This window comes from Cheilinus undulatus, linkage group 7, assembly GCF_018320785.1.
Source record: "Cheilinus undulatus linkage group 7, ASM1832078v1, whole genome shotgun sequence".
In the NCBI taxonomy this organism is placed as follows: Eukaryota; Metazoa; Chordata; class Actinopteri; order Labriformes; family Labridae; genus Cheilinus; species Cheilinus undulatus.
In genome coordinates this window covers 25,012,531-25,035,213 of record NC_054871.1, presented here as the reverse complement: position 1 = coordinate 25,035,213, position 22,683 = coordinate 25,012,531, and the positions used below count along the sequence as shown (strand labels likewise).

The 22,683-nt window shown below is 38.1% G+C and overlaps 1 protein-coding gene across 1 annotated transcript in view; it reads left to right on the top strand.

The window, feature by feature from the left end:
- The window catches only part of ttll7 (tubulin tyrosine ligase-like family, member 7), a 130,167-nt gene that overhangs the window by 18,604 nt on the left and 88,880 nt on the right, over positions 1-22,683 (top strand). Inside the window, exons 4-7 of the mRNA XM_041790584.1 lie at positions 2,739-2,860; positions 7,999-8,066; positions 8,328-8,486; positions 15,607-15,823. Coding sequence (XP_041646518.1) covers positions 2,739-2,860; positions 7,999-8,066; positions 8,328-8,486; positions 15,607-15,823 — 566 coding nt within the window. The remainder of the gene's footprint in view (positions 1-2,738; positions 2,861-7,998; positions 8,067-8,327; positions 8,487-15,606; positions 15,824-22,683) is intronic.

Here is a 22,683-nt window from a genome sequence, read left to right as displayed (position 1 = left end):
AATTCTCTATTGGATTAAGGTCTGGTTTCGGCCTCTCCAGAACATTCACCTCATTGTCTTTAAACCATTTCTGTGTAGCTTTTGCTGTATGCTTGGGGTCATTGTCTTGCTGGAAAATAAACCTGCACCCAAGCTGTAGTTCTCTTGCAGACTGAGTAAGATCTTCCTCCAGGATTTTCCTATATTTTGCCGCATTCTTTTACCCTTTACCTTTACAAGTCTTCCAGCATGATGCTGCCACCACCATGCTTCACAATGTGGGTGGTGTGTTTGTGGCGATGTGCAGTGTTTGGTGTCTGCCAAACATAGCGTCTTGTCTGATGCCAAAAAAGCATCATTTTGTTCTCATCAGGCCAAAGAACTTTCTTCCACTTGACCATGAAATCCCTCACATGCCTTTCGTCAAACTCTAGTCGAGATTCAGTGACTTTTCTTCTTCTCCTTGTGACTCTCTCATAAAGCTCTGACTGGTGAAGAACCCAGGCAATAGTTGCTGTATGCAGAGTCTCCCGTCTGAGCTGCTGAAGCTTGTAACTCCTTCAGAGTAGTCTAAGGTGTCTTGTTGGCCTACTAGTCTCCTTCTTGCGTGGTCATCTAGTTTGTGAGGATGGCCTGCTGGCAGCTTTACACATGCGCCATATTCCTTCTGTTTCTTGATGATGGATTTCACTGAACTCTGAGGGATATTCCGTGCCTTGGAAATGTCTATCATAATTATCCGTCCTCAGACTTAAACTTTTCAATAACCTTTTCTCTGAGTTGTTTGGAGTGTTCTTTTGTCTTCATAGTGCAATGGTAGCTGGGAATATTGATTAACCAGTGACTGGACATCCCAGACACAGGTGTCTCTATACAACAATCACTTGAGGCACATTCACTGCACTCAGGTGATCCCCATTTCACTAGTATTGAGACTTCTAGCACCAATTGGCTGGACCTCTGATGAAGTAAGTCAGTCACTTTAAAGGGGGTACATATTATTAAATCACTTCTTTATATGGCAAATCTTTTTAGATTTACATTCCCTAGGAGAAATCTGTTTTCACTTTGACATTAAAGAGTTTATTTGCTATGTTTCAGTCAAGAAAGCGAACTTAAATTGACCATGATTGAGTTTAAAATCAATGAAAGGTTTAAACATCCAATACTTTATATAGGCACTGTATACGTAACAGTGTGAAAACATCTATAGACATGTTGTATCTGCTGCATTTACATTAATAAATGCATTCAGTTCTGATTGGTCTTACACAGTAACAAATTTTAAAACCACTCTAGCTGCATAGTTTACAGCATCAGGAAGTCCAGATTTCCATCTTATGAATTTGTGCATTTATTTTCTTCATTCAAATTTAATCAGTGGGCAAGACTAACATTTTAGGGGGTCCTGCAGGTGCGATTAATGTACTGTAACTCTATGAATAGTTTATGAGTTTTAGAATTGGCTTTAAGTAAGGCTCAGTCAGCCCCACAAAACACCACAAATCCAATTACAATGCTCTTTCAACAATAAAATCTAATTTGCTGTGTCGTTTTTTAATGTCTTAAATTAAACCTAATAGCGTTGCAATTCACACGCATACAGCTGGGCCTCACATACATACATAAATCCTTACTGGGGTAATTTAACTTGGCAGTGAGGTTTTTTTTCGGAGAAGGGCCAAAAGAGCATAGTAAGCACTCTTTGCATGTTCAGTATATTGTGTGGCAGCACAGCTCTCAGGGGTGAACTACAACCTCTGAAACTAAGGCGTCAGCAGCAGTGAGAAGTTGGGGGAGGTCCGGATCCTGGAGGTGGATGGGAGTCTAGCTGAGAGTCAGTTTGCTTGCTGTGACGAGACCCTCACAGTGGCCATTCTGGGGGTAGTGCAGGGCTATTTTCGAGGAAAATTAACAGGAAGAGCCAGATGGATGGCTCATTTCTGCTGTTACCTTTTTGCTGCTGTCTCTTTTTTATTTCAGAATTAATAGTATTACAGGTAAAGGTTAAAGTTTAAGGGATGCAGTGTTGGAAGTTTGCTTTGCTCCCACTGAGAAGTGAATGTAAAGTCTAGCCCTGAGGTTGTCTTGTTCTGTGTGATGTGTGGGAAAGGATTGATTATAGTGTTCTACACAAAGACCCTGCTGGTAACTGTATGCACAGTACTGCTGTAATGTTAACCCTCTCCACTGTTCCAGTTAGCAAAACACTGTTAGCCTCTGCAGACAGTAACAGATGGGTGAAGGAACATTGGAAACACCTTTGTCCTATTCAAGTGCCATCATGCAACATTAGGCAAACCTTCTTCAGGCTCTTGAAAGCTTTCAAGAAATTAATTAATACCTCATTTCGTTAAGGCATATGAATTTTTCATTACTTACTGAATAATGAATAGTTGTAGGATTAATGTCCAAATGGGCTTGCCACCTATGTTTCATACTGTGAGGTTTCCAGTGGGATTTGAATGCGTTACAGATAATTAATTCATCTTTTTGAAGAGAGGCAGTACGATTGGCTGCTCTCTGTAAACTATCAAATATTGCTGTGAGCTTTTCAATCTATAATCTCATAGTCTAATTTCTCCCCTGATGCATGCAAAAACAGGATTTAATCCTAGCAAAAATTGTCAGAGTAAAAAACATGACATGTAAAATAACATGTTTATGGGTTCAAGTCACATCGTGCCCTCATATTGACATCATAAACATGGGAAATGTTCTCTTTACAGAATACCTTTAATGTGAGTTTTTCTCCCTAGTTCGGATAGTCATTAACGAGATGGACTTCATCAAGACGCGAGATGAGGACGAGACTGCCAACCTCATCTGGAATGACTCGGCTGTGCAACACGAGAAAATCGCTGAGCTCAGGAATTATCAGGTAAACTGTGGGGCTATCATGTCAAGTCAGCACACTTTGTATGGTAGCCTTGAGGTTAGAAAGGAGAGGAGAGCTTAAGAATAATCAATTGCTGCACTGAACAGGAAAATCTGGATGTTAACCTTTACAGTATGCTCCATTACAGATGCTCAGTGGCCAAGAGCTTAAGGCCAAGATACCCATCTGCTCACAGTGAATCTATGAAAGTCTAAAAAATGGCTTCAGAAAGCACAGCTTTGTGCCCAGTGTAACAGGAAGCTACACTAAATTTTAAATCAAAACCATCTGCCTCTATTAAAATACATGGTTTTTAGTAAGGTGAGGAAGGATTTTCCTGAGAATTCACCAAGAAAAAAGGTGAAAGAGAAATGAAGCAGTGCAGAGAACCAGAACAAAGGGATTTAAAGGATGAAATGAACATGACAGCTTCTTTAACTCTTCTGTGCTTTGAGAATTTTTATTTAAATGATTTTATTTTTCTTCAAGAAATAGATATCCATTCTTTCAAGTACTCTTTTGCTTTCAGATGATAAACATGACACGGTTTTCTAAAGGCTTATAAGAATACAAGCCTTCAGTGGAAGCTCTTTTTCACATTAAGAGAGAACAGGAAACCACAGAGATGCAACACCTTTTATCTGCTGTAAAATTATGGTGTGTATGTGATTAAATGTGTGCAGTCAAAAGGAGTTTATGAGCAGCACTTACAGTTCAAGTCATTTCCATGTAATTACTCAGAAAAATAAAGGCTGTAATAAAAAAAGAAACTGCGTTTTAAAATACCATCTTGCAAATTTTGTTCAAAATATTCAGAAGAAAGAATAGATTTAGGGTGCTTTTACACCTGTAGTTTGTTTTCACTGGTCTGAATTAGTTAAATTGTTGCATAACTACATTAGTATTAGTCTGTATTCACATGGGGACAATTACAAGCGGACCAAAGTGTGATGTGCTGTGAAAGTGCTTTCTGATTGGTTGATTGATTATCTTTTGGTTTATAAATACATACCCATGTATATAATAAACAAGTTTAATACTTCAGCTTGAGATTTATGTAAATGTAAAACAGGAAGTTGTGACTAAAAAATAAATCAAGTAAAAATTTTACATCATGTTTTGAAACAATCTAAATCATCATGATAGCATTACCTAATTACATTGTTTTAAAAAGCTGCACTTATCAAAAAACAGCACAAGATTGTGTTTAAGAAGACTGATGTAAAACAACCAGTTAATCCATACTAAATAAATAAATAAATAAATAGATAGATAAATAAATAAATAAATATGCTCCACAGCAGTGTATTCGCGTATCTGTAGCAGTGAGGGGCAGAATGAGCAGAGATAGTGCTTATTAAAATGACCATGGATCCCGTTATGTCTCAAACAGTATAATACATGGCCTACCTGGGAGTGATGCCTAGAGTCTAGAGTGATGTGTGGGAAATGTTGGTTGTTTAATAACTTTGTAGTATTTCTGAAATAGACACGAGCTGTAAGAGAAGAAGAAGAAAAACCCCACTTACCCACTAGCTGGTAGCCGGTTTAATCCAAAAGCAGCAGTGCTCCTTCAGTTTTGGTGGGATTGAGGTCAGTTAATGTTCACATTACAAATACACAGCACCCCTGACCCTCTATTCTAGCAGTCTCAATAAGAATCAGTGTATAATTTCATCAACTAAAACTATGACTAAAAATGTTTGTTGACTACCTTTTTTCTTACCATGAAAAAGACAAGACAAAGACTAACTAAAAATAAATCTTTACTTTTTTAGTTTTTGTTGGACATTCAAAATCCATGATATAAGAGAGCACAGGCTGTTAGGTAGGATGAATCTGCTGCTCTACTGCAGCTGTAGAAAGCAGGAATACCAGGTTTTGCAGTGTGCATTGAATACTCAGGAGTTATTTGCACCTGATTCAGGCAAAGTTTTGGCTGAAATGTAAGGACTTTTTATGGACTGAAACTGGACTCAAGTGTTTTTTAGTTTTTAATCAACCAAAGCTATACTAAATCTATATAAATGACTAAAATACACATACACTAGCTTCCCACTTTGGGCTGTGATCAGCTCATTCAAAGACAAACTCTCTTGAAATTTGAAACACAGAAACTAACTTTCAAATAAAGTATTCCCAAAAGGTGTAAAAATACTAAACAGGGGGTTGCTGGCCTGCCCTCTCCTACCATGGTGCAAAACGCTGGCTGAACAGCTTGGGCCAGGGTGGTGGGGGAGCCTGCTGTCTTGCTGGCTGGTGGCCTGGCCTGGGCCCACTCCTCATAGCTGTATCAGCTTTGTGGTGTTTGTAACTATACCATTTTGATCTCAATAATCACCATTCATTTATATTATCACCATACTGCTTATGTGTCTTTTTGCCCCCCCTTTATTAATATGTATTTATACTCAGTAGATCAGAGCAAAGGATTATTTATTTATTTATTTAGTCTCGTTCCCTACATTTCCTCTCAGACTAGCTTCACCCTTATTCTCTACATGAACTGTGTTAACCACAATGTAAAGTGACACCTCTGCCCAAAAGATATGTACCCAGACATGTTCAGAACACACAAACTAAACATAATGTGCCTTAGTTTTTCATGTATTTATTTTTTTAATTCAAATTTTTCTGTTATTTTTTTTACATTTTTGATTAATCCAATTTCCCTCTTTTTTGTTTTTGTATTGTTTACCACACTGGTGTCCTAAATGGTACTTTCTAGGTTCACAATTATGTCTTGTTTTTTTTTTTTACTGATGAAGGGAGAGAAAAAACAGTTTATGGATGGACAGTGGAAAAAAAGAAATGACAAAAATATGACTTAATCTACAAGGTACTTCAATCTAAAGACTAAGACCAACTTAATGTGAGATAGCTGTGAAAATGAACAGTGGCACAGATGTGTGTTTCACATCAGAGTTTAATCAACAGATTTCCCACCAGTGCAAACAAACCACACCAAGACTTGAGTATGTTTAAACCAAACATACGGTTCAGTTTGAAAGTACACTGAGACTTTTGTGGATCCCGCATATAGTCTTAACACAATGTTAGTTTTTGGTTGTACCAATCAAAACAATAAAAAAGTATTATAAATGCTATCAGTTTACCTATAAAGACTCAAGCTGAGGCTGTTTTTAATGGTTTACTTTGGGGCTTTTATTAGTTAAGATAGTGTATAGAACTGAAAAGAGCAGGGAGTGGCCTGCCTGCTTTTAGCACCAGTATGGGGTGTGACCTAACTGAATCATGAGGTAACTTTCCCTCTAGCACCAACCCATACAGAGATTTGTGGTTGTTGCACACCTTCAAGTGTACAAAAATGTTTTTCTACGAGTCTCCGGTTAAAAGTTTAAATATGAAACGCAGCACATGGAGGAAGGATCGGCATGATTTTAAACATGAAAGAAAATGCCAACTCAATTTTCGGGCTTGGAATGACACTTTTCCTAATGTCCAGCAGGGGGAGACCACGCTGGTTACAAAAAGGAGTTAAGAATAAAATGTGCTGAAGGCAATGAGAGAATATGAGTAGTTTTCACTTTCTTATTAATATGTTATGGAAACATGTCCTGAAAAGCTTATGGTCTCAGTTGATGCCAACCTCTTTACAGCATCATGTTAATTTTGTACACCATGGCCTAATTTAGAGCAAAATGACGCTTAAGCATGGTTCATTTTTGATGCATTGATGTGATTGACATGTCACCGCCATAATAATCTATCAGTCAGGATACGACTCAGCTATACAGTTTTACTCACTTGTCAAATCTGTCACTTCTGGCTCTGAGAAATTACAGTGCATGCCATTGAGTAAAATGCCTCGTTCCAGACTTCAAAAAGAGGCTTTAGAAGAAAAATATAAGATTATATATTGTGTATATCTGGATAAATTAAATCAAATAGCAAGAAGAGAGGATAGAGTGATTTCTAATCCCTCTGAATGTGGGGTGTAAGAGAGCAAGGAGGAGAGAGCTGTCACACGGACGAGAAGACTGACAGGAAGACTGACAAGTTTGAGTGACAGTGGGGTCTTGGTTGGGTTTCAGATGCCACTGGTTATGTTTACAAGATGGGCATGAACAACAATCGCTGCTCTGAGTTGTGTGCATTAGTCTGAGGGTAATCTTACCTCTGTTTGACCTCCCTGTCCTGCAGAGTGAACTTGCCACTGCTGCTCCCCCCTCAGCGCTGAGCAGTAGCCATCCATCTTCACGAGTGCTTATTTGATTAGACTGGGCACTAATGATTGATTAAATCACAGGCTACAAAGACTAGGGCTTGTTAGCACAAGGGCAGCAAGAGTTCAGCTAAGTAGATTGAAAATGACAAAGACTGTAACAGCTTAATGTGTAGCGATGTTGCTAATGTTGCACATAAAGCTGGTGATTTGTTGGCGGTTGTTTTTCACTCACACTCTCTCGTACTGCCGTAGTGCTTCATGAGACGATTTCTCAGTAGAAAAGTAGGAGTCCCTCAACAATTGGTTTTGATTTCCCCTCACAAGCCGCGTCGTCTGGCAGCATTGGCATAATTGTGCGATCTCTTCCGAATCCCTAATTACGTCTGTCTTGTTTGGATAATAATCACGGGATCCTTTTACACTCTGCATTCGCCTTCCCCTCTCTCTCCCTCTTTTAAATTGTTCCCTTTTTTCCGTTCAGTGATGTTCTGTGAGAGTTTGCTGTCAAGTTTTAGTTCATACGAGCCTAATTAACGCCCCTGTTCAGGCTCATTTGGTCAAAGAATACAGAAAACCCAGAGTTTTTTCTTTGCCCCCCACCCCCCTTTCGGCGCATTCAAAGCAATTCATTCAACTGTCACTGCAGGAGCTTGCGATGCAGAACCAATTACCTCGGCCCCTCAGAGTTGAGATTGATCGTTTTTTTCCCCTCGCCTCTTCCCTCCCCAACCTTTAAATAGTATAAAAAAACATGGTTAACTAAATAAGGGTGGAGAAAGGTCTCAGCGTCACCTTTTTGTTTTGAGTCCGTAATTGGGCATAAATGTCAGAACATTGTAAGCTCACTTCAGGTTGCTGCCTTTAATGTGCTCATTTTTATGAAGGGGCGGGGGTGGAATTGAGTGGCGTAATGGTCTTAACAACATTATTATGTCTGCCTGTCCCTCTGCAGAGAATTAACCATTTCCCTGGCATGGGCGAAATCTGCCGCAAAGACTGCCTTGCAAGAAACATGTCCAAGTAAGTTTGTTGTCTTCTGAAACACGTACAGTGAAAGTTCTTTGATTCAGTCTTAGATATGCAGAAACAAGAGCATTACAAAACTCAGTGTTAGCACTGTTACAAAGAAAGTAAGTAGAAGACCCAAAAAACAATCTTTGAAATGCAAACTGTAACTTTAAGAGCAAATTTACTGGTAACGACTCCTGATGATTTTTAGAAAAATAAAATGTTTAAGAGGAAGAAAAACAATCACCAAACTGCCTTTCTTTGTGTCTCCAGAATGATCAAGTGCCAGCCTCTAGAGTACAGCTTCATACCCAAAACCTGGATCTTCCCTGCTGAGTACACTCAGTTTCAGAACTATGTCAAGGAGCTACGCAGGAAACGCAAGCAGAAGACCTTTATCGTCAAACCTGCCAATGGAGCCATGGGTCACGGGTAGGTCAGAGTCCAGCAGAGCCACATAAAATTAAACTACACTGAAAGAAAGAGAATAGTTGGATGAACTTTAAAAAACACTTAAAGTGGTAACGCACAGTTGAATTAAGTTTTCCCAAATCCCAACAAATTAAGAAGTTGTTAACACAGTTCCTTTGAGTCAATTATATTTACTTTTAAATTATATCAACTCGGTTTTACTTGAACATTTATGTTGGATTAACGTAACTTTTTAAAGTTAAAATCCATCATCCACTGCAGTTGTTCCTTATTTCTATCTCACGCTTTAATCTTGAACATTTGTGCCTCTCAAGGTACGCTACCATAAATGACTACTTGTGACATTGACTGAAAGATGCACACTGTACTAGGAAGTCCTTCTCCATCATGTTCAGTATGGATAAGAGCAGTGAAATATCACTTCTGCTTTCCAGTGTGACCGCTCTCCCATTTTGGGAAAACAGACCCTCAGATTGAATAGTGGTAGGTTAGAAAACATTGGTAACAATGCGATTAAAAGCCATTTTCTTGTGTTTTTTTTCTTAAACAATTAAAAAAACATAATTTAAGGCATGTTTTTTTTATCCTCAAATGATAAAAGAGAGTCAAAGAATAGTTCTGTGTCTTCTGGCTGAAACTATAGAGGACTAAAGCAGGCAAATGTTGGACTGGAGGTGTGTTCTTGATGACTTTAAACTAGCAATCGCTCTGTGGCAACAGGAACTGTAGTCTTCCTGCCTGTTAACAGCTTTTTCACCCACTAACTTATTAACATCATTTAAGTATTAAGATCCAACACACACAAGATACGTAATGTTGGTTTATGACATCTCCAGTCACAAGAGTGGTTGTTCAGTTTGTCCGAGGGAGCCTGACCACACACTCATGTACGTCTATAATTTTGTTTATTATATATTGTTATGATGCAAGTATTTTTTAATATATGGCCTACATTATATGTTTATCTCACTGGCTATTGGATTTTGGCTCTCAACAACTGTTTATATGTGCGGGTTTTCTTATTTTAAGCTTTTGAATCCCTTATAACAGTATTTCCCATTGACTGTCTTTCATTTTTATGGAATGTTTTCCCCCAGAAAGGAGAGAGGCTGGCATTGTTTGGGCAAAGTACCTGGATGGGCTGCTTTTATCCATACCATCCATTATGTATTGTAGTTTTTCCTCACAGGTGGGACTTCTTTTACTGAGTCATTAACTCTACTTGTGGTGCAAAAGTGTCTAATGCCCAAAAGCGTTCTGGGAAAACACTAGAGATGGGATGTTTGTCAAATAATTTTAATACAATTCCATATACTTGAAGGGAATGAAGAGAATAACTCAGAAAATAAAGCAAAAATGGCTGTTTCCATTTTTTCAACAACCTTCTGCTGTTCAGTCTCACAGTAACAGACTGAAAGGTGCATTTGATCAAGAAACTGCACTTTCAGAGACTTCAGTACATCTTCCTTATAATGTTTTATTTCGTCCCCACAGGACCAAAATACCTTGTCTATTAACCATCCAGTAAGCATGTAACTTGATTTAGTTAATGTGTGCAAATCTAATTTTGAAGTAGAGGACAGAAAGCAAAATAATAAGCAGTAGAGCAAATGAAAAACAAAACTAACAAAACAAGACAATCTGAGGTTCATGACCCTTACATGGGTGTCTGTGGAAAAAGTCCTATGGCGTTGGTCACACTCTCTATGAATTAGAAGTTATCACTGCCAGAACACACACACATGGGCCCTGGCAGTTACAGTGGGTTTCTTCCCTGAAGGCACCTGCATGTGATTATTGGATTCCTTTATGAGGCACCATCAGCAGAGACCAGTCAGACTAGAAAATGGACCAAGATGGCTGCTGCAGGGGGACTCTGTTTCTCAATACTATCTCTTTTCAAAAGATGAGCAGGTTGTGGTACCACGATGCATATTTCATACTCTCAGGCCCAACGGGGTGAGCGGCTAGCTGAAGTTGTGATGTCACATTTCTATGGTATTTCTTCAATACTGACAGTAGGAATCATGAAGTATGTAGAAATCACAATAAAATCCTGTTTTTTTAACTGCAGGCATAAAGGAATGGTTTATAGGACACCCCTATAATGAAACAGTCAAATTATCACTGATACTCATATTTGACTTAAAAAAGCAAACAAGACTGTCAGCAACAGGGCCAAGACTTCATCAGTTTTTCACTATTACTGCTTGAATGTACTGGTGTCAGTACAGTGAACAGTCAGCTGTCAAAACACCATAAGTTGGACATTTTTTATAAAGAAGGATTAATTTTTAAAAGAAAACAGTTTTCATATATGTACAGGATAAAATCAGAAACACTTATAAAGCCCTATTTTGAACATGGGATCTGCCAAAATCAGCACAACCCCAAAGTTCCTCACAGGGGCTGTATTGAGTTCAGTCCTCCTCTTCTGTGAGAGGAACCTGTCCACCTGCTTTGACCAACTTGTCAAAAGAGCTCCTGATCTCTCGGTAGAGATCCAGGTACATCTGAAGTAGGAGCAGATCCTGGGACAGAGGGTGGACTTTTGGGAAATTACATGTACTTCAGAGGAAGAGGTACATTTGGGTTTCTCTGCTCATCCTGTTTCTTTTTTAAGTTCTTTGTTGAGGAAAAGCTTTCAATTCAAATTTCACACTTTCTACATTATCAGTGCAACTGCATGTCTATTCTCACAACAGTGTATATAGTTAAAGTAGTGTACTACTTCTTCAAAATGTCTCTTCTTATTTTTTAAGAAACACTGGTTTATGTTGTTCTCAAGTGAATGTGAAAAACATTCACCTTATAATTTACAAGGGTTAATGGAAGGTAGAACACTGTTAAAACTAACATCAGTTTTACTTAGAAACACTGAGTTGAACTTACTCAGTTTATGTAACCTATTAAAAACAATTATCATAAACAAGTAACTTGTATTCCTTGGCCATAAAAGGTGAAGAACTCCATTTACTTATGTTTACTTGTTTTAAACAAATTACGTGTATAGAACTCTATGTTGACAGAACTCATTTTTAGTTTTAAGTTAACAGTACTCAGTCACTTCAAGTATGTTTTGTAATTGTATTCAAATTATGTGACAATCATCCCTTAATCTGCTAGTTTTCCCAGAATGCCTTTGGGCTTAAGACACTTTAACAACATGGGGGAAGTTATTGACTCACAGAAGTCCCACCTGTGGGGGAAAACCAAAAAACACAATAAATAAAGTGGAAGAGGACTACTGTGGTTTAGTGCAACTATCAGTTATTCTCACTTACTGTCAGTTAAGTTGACCTACCTTGGGTGGCACAAATGTTTATGGTTGTAAGTATGTGACAGAGGGTTACACTCAATTTAGCATGTGAATCTCATTTTTGAACACTTGAATTGGTTCCTTTTAAACTAGTACTGCACACTTAATATAATAAAGTTAATATCAGTATTTAATACTCTGAAACTCAACACATCTATATAAACAAGTTATTTGAACTCACAAAAGTCAAGTTAAGTGTACCTGTGAGCACTTGGTGGATATAAGAAAAACACAAGATATTAACATAATATACATTTTTAAAGTCCCTGTAATGCGCAAAATAAAAATCTTTGTTTTAGGTTTGTTGTATGACAGGCTACTGTGGTTGAACCACCAGGCCAAATTTCAGTCATGAAAAAATTCTCTAAGTTTATAAAATTAAACATCAAAATCATAAAATAGAAGGCAGTAAAATTTGCTCTAGAATAGTGTTGGTGTGCTGTTGGAATGTGCTGAATCCACACCCAATTACAAGAAATACAATCCTCTCAAAGTTAAAAAATGCTTCTGATCAAAGCGTAGCTGCTTGGTTCTGGGACAGACAGAAACTGGGGATTAAATTTACTGTTTTCTGGTACAAAGCTCTCCATTATGATGCTGTTTATGATCTTTACGCTGTCATGAACAAACAAAAACTTTTAATGAAGGAAGTGATATCATAACAACAGACTATTAAACTATTGAGACAAACTGCTTGGTGATTTTGTATCATTGCAGCATTAGGGGAGTGGGCTAATTCCACATCAAGACTGGTGATGTCATAGGCTCCTGTTTTTTCCCTGCTGAAATAAAACAAGCCAGGAAAGAGGTGAAATTCTTTCTAATGGTCTAAATCCAAATTCAGTCACACATAGATCTCAGTGTTTTTTACATGTTTACAACAACCTTATTACGACAGATCTTGTGTGTTAAGACACAAAGTTTGGGTTTCACTTTACAGAGACTTTCACTACATTCTTGCTCATTTACTGTGTTGAGTCAGATAAAGCCAAATAAAGTTTAAAATACTCAGTACAGTCCTATAATGGGTGGCAATAGAGTCTAATTTTCCTTTTAGACTAATCCTCAATTTGATTACATACTGAACTAGAAAGTGACCTAAAAATGCATAAATGCAACAATTTAGCCACTCCTCAGAGGTTAAAACAACAGCATTCTTAACTTTCTCAATTGTAAGCCTGTTTCCTGAGTTTAAGGTTTAATGAAATTAAAAGGTTTAATGAACTTATTTTGAACTCAATACTAAATCATGTTTAGCTCTTGGCTTTTAACATGTCCTGGGTCAGAGATAAGAAAGAAAAAAGTGAAAATGCCATTGCTTATGTAAAATACCATATTATTTTACATAAGCCAAAAAAAACAAAACAAAACAAAAAACAAACAAAAAAAAAAAACCCAATCCAAACCAAAAATACAATCATATGGTAAATAGTAAAATAGTAAATACTATAGTAAAATACTTTGTTTTCCGTCTTGCTTCTTTCTTTCTTCATAATTTATCCATACTGTTCAGCTAGTCAAACTTTTATTTATTTATTTATTTTTGACTTTCTGTCTCTAAAAATATGCTCCCTCATGTGCAGATCTGAAGAAATACTTGAGGGTGTATTCATCATAAGCACCAATAGGTGGAGATATTGATGTACAAATAGCTCAGTTGGTTTCACCTCTCCCTCTAATTCTCTTTGAATTTGTCCTTTCTGGTATAATGTGAGCATTACTTATAATCCATGCTGCACTAAGCTCTTATTTATTAAAGAATAAATGGCAGCAAAGGCTGAATTATTGCAATACATTAAGAATATGAAAGATGATGAGTTTAGCTCGTCCACTCAACGGTGGGTGCCTCACAAGATTAGATTTTTCTCTTATTTTTTTTTGCATGGTGTGACGCGGCAGGAAATTAAGTTATATCTACCCCCTGTAATTTATTTTTCCGTCGGCCGACTAAATGAAGTTATTGTTTGTGTCTGAAGCACAGCTTGTTATAAGGGAAACAAAATAAAAATGCGTGCAGGGCTTAAAAAGGAGAGATCCCCTCTGGTGCCAAATTAAATAGGCAGGGGAGAGTGGGCCATGATTATCTGACACCCTGGCTCATCAATCATGTCGTCTTCTCCTCAGCTACTCCTCCTTGACTAACTAACACTGTTAACCCTGTCCTCATCATTCAGCTTGCTGTCTGCCTGTTAGGCGGGCCCCTCACATTGTCGGTCAGGCTCCCATCAACTTCATTCTCTTTTTGTTGGGAGAGCGCTGTGATAGGCAGGACAATGACGTGTCTGTCTACAATGTAGCACATTTCAGCTGTCAGTTGAGGGATTGATAAGCCTGAAAAATAACAACATTACATACTGTCTGCAAACTTGGGAGAGCTGCTTTACTATGACCTTGTCTCATCATAACCTGGAAAGCAGCAACTGATCTCCGCATAGGCTGAGCTTTAAAGCTAATCAACAAAGAGTGAACCAAGTGGTTGAATTCTTTGGTCACATTAAACCACATAGTCTCCACTGTATATTGTAGTGCTGCATGAAGACATGCAAAGCAGATCCATGCTTGTTCTCAGGTGGCTTAGTGCCATATTATCTGAACAGCTCAAACTGTACGTTTTGAACAATCAGGTCTTTACCCCTTGGGCAAACTGTGTTTGTGTGTGTTTGGTGCCTGCTTGCCTGCCTAATGGAGCCTTCCAGGCTGTGCATGTAAGCAATTTAGGCCAAGTCTGCCTTAACTATGAGTGATGGTGATATAGGTCAGTTGTGATGTTTGTACACAGTGGGATATTGTTCAAAACCAACCCTTTTCCCTTCCTGCACACACACATACGCCCACAGACGTATACAGGTTCACAAACTTTTGAGATGATTGCCCCTCGCCCTTGCCTGCACAGCCACATGGATGCACAGAGACCAGCACAACTCATTCTTGAGTCCGGCTAGCAATGGCCTGTATACTATAAGGGCTGAGTGCCAGTGACATGAGACCAAAGCAAATGAATTAGAGTGGAGGTTGAAACAGAGCACAACGTCTGCTCCTATTAACCTGCCCGCAGCAAACAGAGCCTGATGCAGCATTTGATGAGTGGAGTTTGGCTTTAGAAAATCACAGTGTTCTCCAGATGCTTGCAGAGTATTGCTTAGGAAAACCAGCATTTGTGTTTCACCTGTCTGTTTTTTGTACATTTATTTTTTTTAACAGGTTTATTTAGATGGTAAAGAAAGAGGAACAGCAATTTCTGGAACACTGAATGCTCCTCTGAGCCAAACAGCTTGTCTTAGTCAAACCAGACCTGAGGCATACTAAATAAACTCATTTTCATGTGTTTTCAGGGAAGAGCCTGCAGCAATGGAAGGTCACATAAATAACATCTGGGCCGGCATGGCTTTGAACCTTTTACTGAAAAAGGTTTAATGTCTTTTATAGAAATAACATTTGTTGCTCAGTTAAGACGTATTTTCCTTCTTATTACACATATTTATATGGATCTTTTTATTCTTTACTGTGGCAAAGTTAATATCAGAGTTTGAAGACTTAAAACTGATGTCCCCAACTTTTTTATATGACTTTGAAATGAAATATTACCTTAAAATCCATAAAATCTGTACATTGTTTGGTCCAAATTTTTCTTCAACACTTTAAAGACAGTGCCAATATCATCAGTCATGTTCATGGTCTCTGCTATGCTCCCATCTATCATTTTTCTAATTATCTTTTTGTCTTTACTATGCCATATTTTATTATGCCATGACGACATCCCAATTTCCCCCCCGAGGATTAATAAAGTTTCTGTCTATGCAGGATCTCGCTTATCCGTAACTGTGAGAAGCTGCCAGCCCAGGAGCACTTTATCGTTCAGGAATATCTGGACAAGCCCTTCTTGATGGAGGGCTACAAGTTTGATCTGCGCATCTACATCCTTGTCACTTCCTGCGACCCTCTTCGCATTTTCCTCTACAACGACGGCCTTGTTCGCATGGGCACGGAGAAGTACCATGCACCCAGCGAGGCTAACCTGGTGAGTATGATGATGATTATGATGATATACTTTATTAATCTTTCACTCATGCACAAATATAATCCTGTAAACATGCACTAATGGAAATACACAATAGGGACAAAAGTATTTGGCCACACCTGTTGATTCAGGTTTTCCAATCAGACCAGTTGCCACAGGTGTATAAAATCAAGCCCTTAGCCATGCAGTCTCCGTTTGCAAACACTTCAAAAGTGGTCATTCTTAAGAGCTCAGTGATTTCAAGCGTGTTACTGTGATGGATGCAGCCTTTGCAATAAGACTGTTCTGAAAGGGATATTGTTAGAAAGTGGAAGCGTTTGGGAACAACAGCAACTCAGCCACAAAGCGGGCAACCACAGAGTAGGGTCAATGACTACTAAGGTCCATGGTGCGCAAAAGTCACCGACACTACTGATTCCATACCTGAAGAGTCTTGAACTTCCACTGTCATTAATGTAAGCACAGCTGCATGCAAGTCTTACATCACCAAGTCCAGTGCCAAGCATCAGATGGAGTAGTGTAAAGCACACCAACACTGGAGTTTGGAGTAGTGGAAAGAGTGACAAATCATGCTTTTCTGTTCAGCAGTCAGATAGGCAAGTCTGGGTTTGGTGGATGATAAAGACAACATGACCTTCCTGACTGCATTGTGCCAACTGTGAAGTCTGGTGGAGGAAGGATAATGAATGGTACGGGGCTGTTTTCAGGGTTTGGGCTAGGCCCCTTATCTCCATTGAAGGGCAATCTTAAAGCTTCATCATATCACAACATTTTGGACAATGCTTTGCTTCCAACTTTGTGCGAACAGTTTGAGGAAGACTATTTTCTATTCCAACATGACTATGGCCCAGTGCACAAAGCAAGGACTATAGAGACAGGTTTGATGAGTTTGGTGTGGAAGAACTTGACTGGCCTGCACAGAGCCCTGACCTCAGCCCCATTGAGCACCTTTGGGATGAATTGGAACTGAGATTTTGAGCCAGGCCTTCTTGTCCAACATCAGTACCTGACCTCATAAATGCTCCACTGAATGACTGGGCACAAATTCCGGCTAAAACACTCAAAAATCCTGTGGAAAGCCTTCTGTTTTTCACAGTCTGTGATCACTTTTAATGTTCAAAGTCAGTCTAAAGGATCTTACCTACAGGAATAGAAGGGATGTTTGAAAGTATTTGTATGCAGCTAATTATCCAAATGTGCAATGCAAACTATATTAAGTTAAGCTTGATTCACATAAATAAATCTGTACTCTGTTTAAGTAAGGAAATAATTGAAAATGTGCATCCTTAAACAGCATATTTGTCTCTATCTGTGTAAAATATGTCACCAAAACTAGTTTGCTTTGTTGTGGATATCCATAATGCAACAAATGGTTATAGATTTGTATTTGAAATGACACACAATACAAATTATGTAAAAGATAAACATAATAGTGGTCCATTCGCAGAACATCGCTTTTGCCATACCTTTTTATGAACTAAAGACATAGAAGTAATGTAACTTAAAATCAAATATTAGACAAACAGAGCAGATAGTGATCAAACTCAGACAACAGTAACACTGATTTTGTTCACACACACACTCACAGTATGTGCAGGCATATTGTATGCACACAGCTGAGTGTAAATGTCCACATGCCAGATGTCTCCTGTAATATCAAGCCGCTCATATTTGCCGTAAGGTTTTGCACCTGCTGAAGCACAGTCTGTTTCTCGTGATGGGATGCTCGCACACACACTCACCCACAAACACACACAGCTTCCTACTGAACACGATGTTATCTACAATATGAACAACACACGCACACACGGACAAGCTGGACCCCTCCTGTGACACCAGAGTGTATTGTGTTACCAATGCCTGACACATGATGGAGTGAGCCATGCCATGGCGATGGATGTTCAATCCCACAGAGAGTGGCTCACAGACAGATATCAGGGGCTGAGTGGCCTGCAGCCACAGCGTTATTATCACATAGGTTAAGGACAAGGATGTATTGTCTTCCAGTGTGAGCAATAGTGTTTAAAGAGAGGGATATATCAAGGGTTACACAATGGCTATAGTCTAACACTCAATGAGGCCTTTTAGCCATGCACTGTTGGGACTGGTGGGCACTGCTGCTCTGACTCTTATCCTTGAATCCTTGAGCATTAGGTCGTCTATGAGCATAAACTTAATCTGCTGTTACACTCATTATCTTCAAATCCTATTAAAGAATCACTTAAGAATAATTTAATATAGGGTTTATTATTCCCATACAGCACAGTGAGGTGTTCTTTATTTATTTGCCACACAATTTCTTAACTTCTTAAGTTGTTGACAGGGGACTACATTGTAATGCTTTCACTGTTATTCCTGTTCCTCCCATTTAACCTAGTAGAAAATGCTTACATAACAATACACTTATTTACTCTATTGGGAGAAATGCATGAACATCCTTAAGGGTGTTCTTAGCTAAGTTTATAATCTTCACTGTCAAAGGTATAATTACACTTAACAGCACAGCCAAAGGAGCCATAAGCTGTTTAAGTAAATATATTATGTATTAAAAAAAAAACCTTTTATTGCACTCGCTATGGCAGTGACACCTTTTTGCTTCAGTGGAGTTATTTGTAACATTTGGTATTAGATTTTGGTTGTGCTGGACAACTCAGAGGTGTGAAAGTATCTAACAGGGAGCGAGGAGCAGGCGAAAAAAATCTTCATCTGCTCATTAAATAAAGGAAATCAAGGGAAAGAAGACGGGAATGATTTCCATCCAACTACAAACAAAACATGCCATCTGGTGCAAATATGATCTGCTGTTGCTATGACATTTAGTTTTTAATGTTGTTAGAGCTTATAAAAGGAGTTTACTTTTTTCGAATGCATCAAAGATCTTCGACTCACATCTGGTCAAATTATGCCCAGATTTTATTTTCAATAATTTAATTCTTAACTGTTTAATAATCTTTGTTTGCAGCTTGTTTTGCTTTGTTATGTAGATGATTATTATTATGATTTCCACAGTTATGCCTGCACTGCTTTGAATTTAAAGTAGATAACTTTTGGCAGAGGCAGTTGTTAAAAAGAACTCTGCATGATCAGACAAATTCACCATGTTGGATAGATATTTGTATCTCTGTATCTGTATATTGAACACAAAAATTCACTAGATATCTGCATTTTCAGAAAGTTTTAAATAGAATTTTAAATTACCTCAGCAGCACACTGCCATGTTTTTAGGTGGCTTTCAAACTAGGGGCCTGGTCCCGGATCCAGTGCACTTGAGCCAAAAGTCTGGTTCATTTTTGTGAATAATCTAGCAGTGGTTCTACACACTCAGGCCTAGTCTGAAAGCCTAGGCCAGTCTCCGAAAGCACCCCTAGTTAGTCCTTGCTGCATTTTGGGCAATGTGTTGTCATGGGGCTTCAGCGGTCCCCTGCCGGTACTGTTTCTATGCATTTGCCACCTATCACATCTTTTTAATGTGAACATGATGTTGCTCTCAGTGTTAATCAAAGTGAAAAGTCAATAGTCTTTTTGAAAACCAGCAATGATGGCGACATACCGTGATTACATGCAGTGAGTTAATTAGGCCGACCTAATTGTAATATTGAAGACATGAACCATGTTACATTGAGTCTTAACAGAAACAATATCTCTACATTTTGTGAATCATGCCATCCAGAAATATTAACAACAAAGATATTTCTTGTGAGTTTTCTTTATATATACAGAGACTCACAAGTGAAGTGCTTGCTATTAATATCTGTGGTTGGCATGAACCACACCATTCTGTCTTTTCTAATACTGTTTCTACGTGCTTAACACCATGTTTTATGAGGTGAGTCTGTATACACAAAAAAAACAGAAGAAAAACTAGAACAGCACTCAGAGAGCACAGACCTCCGCCATTAGCCCTATCTCCCAATAGTACAGAATCCTTTAAAAAAATTCCTAGATCCAGATGGTGAACCGGATCACTCCCAAAATCTAATCAGTTCTTCCTTATGTCATTTCTGACATTTCCTGAAAATTTCATCAAAATCTGTCCACAAGTTTTTGAGTAATGTTGCTAACAAACTAACACACAAACTAACTAACAAACTAACAAACCCACCCGATCACATAACCTCCTTGGCGGAGGTAATAAACAGTTATTTAACTCACCACTTGTGCTGCAATTTGTCTCCATTATTATTTTTTTTTTCAAAATATGCTTTAATGGCATGAATGGTTGACACCTTTTTTGCCAAAGCATAGTACATCAAAGACAAATACTAATAATGACAATCACAATAATAATACTGATAATAATAAAAAACCCAAAAACACAGTTATTGACTCATAAAACGTATTTATATCTCTAATGTGGTGATATTCAGAATCAAAATGTGCAGCTAGGTGTATATGTTGAGATTCTTCTGCTAGACATAGTCTCATTAGTTCTTCATGTGATCCTGCTGCTGTAACTTGGCTCAGGAAGTTCTTTCTTACAGCTTCATACAGTGGGCAGATGAGGAGAAAGTGGATTTCATCATCTGTTTTTCCCAATTCACAATGTTTACAAATTCTTTCATCTCTAGGTTTCCAGTTTTTATGACAACTTGTTTCAATTTCTAATTTATGGTCGCTGAGTCTGTACATTGTTAAAATTTTCCTTTCTTTGGGGTTTCTCACACGCATAAGATATTCAGCTAAAGAGTACTCTCTTCTCAGTAGAAATAACATTCTAATTTATTGTAGGATTTAGTTTCATTTTGCCAATATTTAATGTATTTAGATTTGTTTTCTTTGTCAATAATTTTAATTTTTGTTTTGGAGTGATGATGAAGCCCATGGTTCTTTAGCTGATAATTTTCTTTAATATTTTTTAGGGGGTCAGTCTCTGGGCAGAGGCTGTTGCTCAGAAAAGCCAGGTGAAGGTATGATTCAGGATCAGCTTGTGCTAGGTGAACCTGGAACTTAATGGCTCTTTTGATCATGTGTAGAGAAAGAGGGAATTCCCCAGTTCTGCTCTACATGCCAGGTTTGGACAGTTTCCGTGGACCTTTAGGGTCTTTTTACAGAGCTGGAGATGAAATCTTTCTGTTGGAGTTAAGTCCAAGGATGTTTGCCACTGTTTTAGGACAGGGCCCCATACTTCACTGCATCCTTCACTTCCTTTTTCTGAAATATCATGATTTTCGTTTTTTGTAAATTGATGTCAAGGGCCCAGCAGAACCAGGTCATCTGAATACATGAGAAATTTGATTTCTTTGCCTTGAAGATCTAATACGGGGCTACATGACTGTTGTAAAGCAGTAGCAAGATTGTTAATATAGATGTTGAAAATGGTAGGGGATAAGTTACATCCCTGATGTACTCCTCTTTCTTGTTTAAAAAATTATGTTCTTTTATTTCCCAGTTTTACACAGCATTTGTTGTTGGAGTATTTAGATCTAATTAGGTCATATACTTTGCCTCCAGTCTCACACTGAATAAGTTGATAGAACAGGCCAATGTGCCAAATTGTGTCAAATTCCTTTTTGACATCTACAAAACAGGCAAATATTTTCCTTTTTTTGTTGTTTCTGAATGTGATTTTGGATGAGGGTGTGTAAGGTATAAATATGGTCAGAAGTTTGATGGTTGGGTAAAAAGCCAATTTGGCTTTTAGACAGGACATTATGCTCAATAATAAGGTATGACAGTATCCTAGAGTTCAAGATGCTACAGAAGAGTGTGCTGAGGTTACTGTTAACACAGATTCCTCTGTAATTACTGGGGTCGTATTTTTCTCCATTTTTAAAAATAGGAGAAACAAGACCTTCATTCTAAGTCACAGGGAAATGTCCACTAACCAGCACCAAGTTAAAGAGCTTCAGCAAAGCAAACTGAAGTTTAGCATGACTGTGTTTTGACATTTTCGAGCTTATACTGCCTATACCACAAGCCTTACCATTTTTAGTTGTTTTAAACAGCTTCCATTTGACTATGGTCTGATAGGGGCAGTTGGGGCAACACTATAAATGCACTGATATGTTCTGGGTTAATATCAGTGACGGCATAATCTGTAACACTGCTACCTAGCACAGAGCATTATGTGAATCTGCCCAGAGAATCGCCCCTGATTCTACCATTAACAATGTACAAACTTGTGTCTTTACACAGCTGAAGTATCTCTTTGCCAGTTTTGTTGACCACACTATCATAGCTTTGTCTTTGTTTAGTAATGTGAGTGTGGTACAAAGGGGGTTATCCAAATACATGTTTATTTCTTTATTTTATTTTTATTTCTTTCAGCGTTAAGGAAGTCTGCTTCTCTACCAGTTCTGGCATTAAGATCACCACATATTAGGACTGATCCTAAACTTTGAAAAAACACCATTTCTTTTTGGAGTTCTTTAAGACATTCTTCTAGGAAGTAAGGAAAGCTTGAGGGTGGAAGATATATTGCACACAGATAAACATCTCTGTCATTTTCCAGGATGCTTGAATTAATTTGAATCCAAATATATGATTTACCTTTCTTTGCTATTGAGATTTCATTTTTGTATTCCCCTTTGTACCACAGACGTAAGCCACCTGAATGTCTGCCACTCTTGGTAAAATCATGTTTTACACATGGTATAATAAGTTTGTTTGACTGTTAGTTTCTTGATTTGTAATCCATGTTTCATTTAAAATGATTATATCAATATTCTTAATACTGTTTACAACATCTGGGTTTGTAGATTTTAAACCACAGACTGAGGAGGTCAAACCTTGGCTATTCCAGCTCCTGATAGAAAGAGATATGTTTCTGTTCTTGTCCTAAGTGATAGGTGTTCCACTAGAAGATATCCAATTTATAAACACTAAGACAATTAAATGCAGGTCGTTCTAAATTAGTTGCT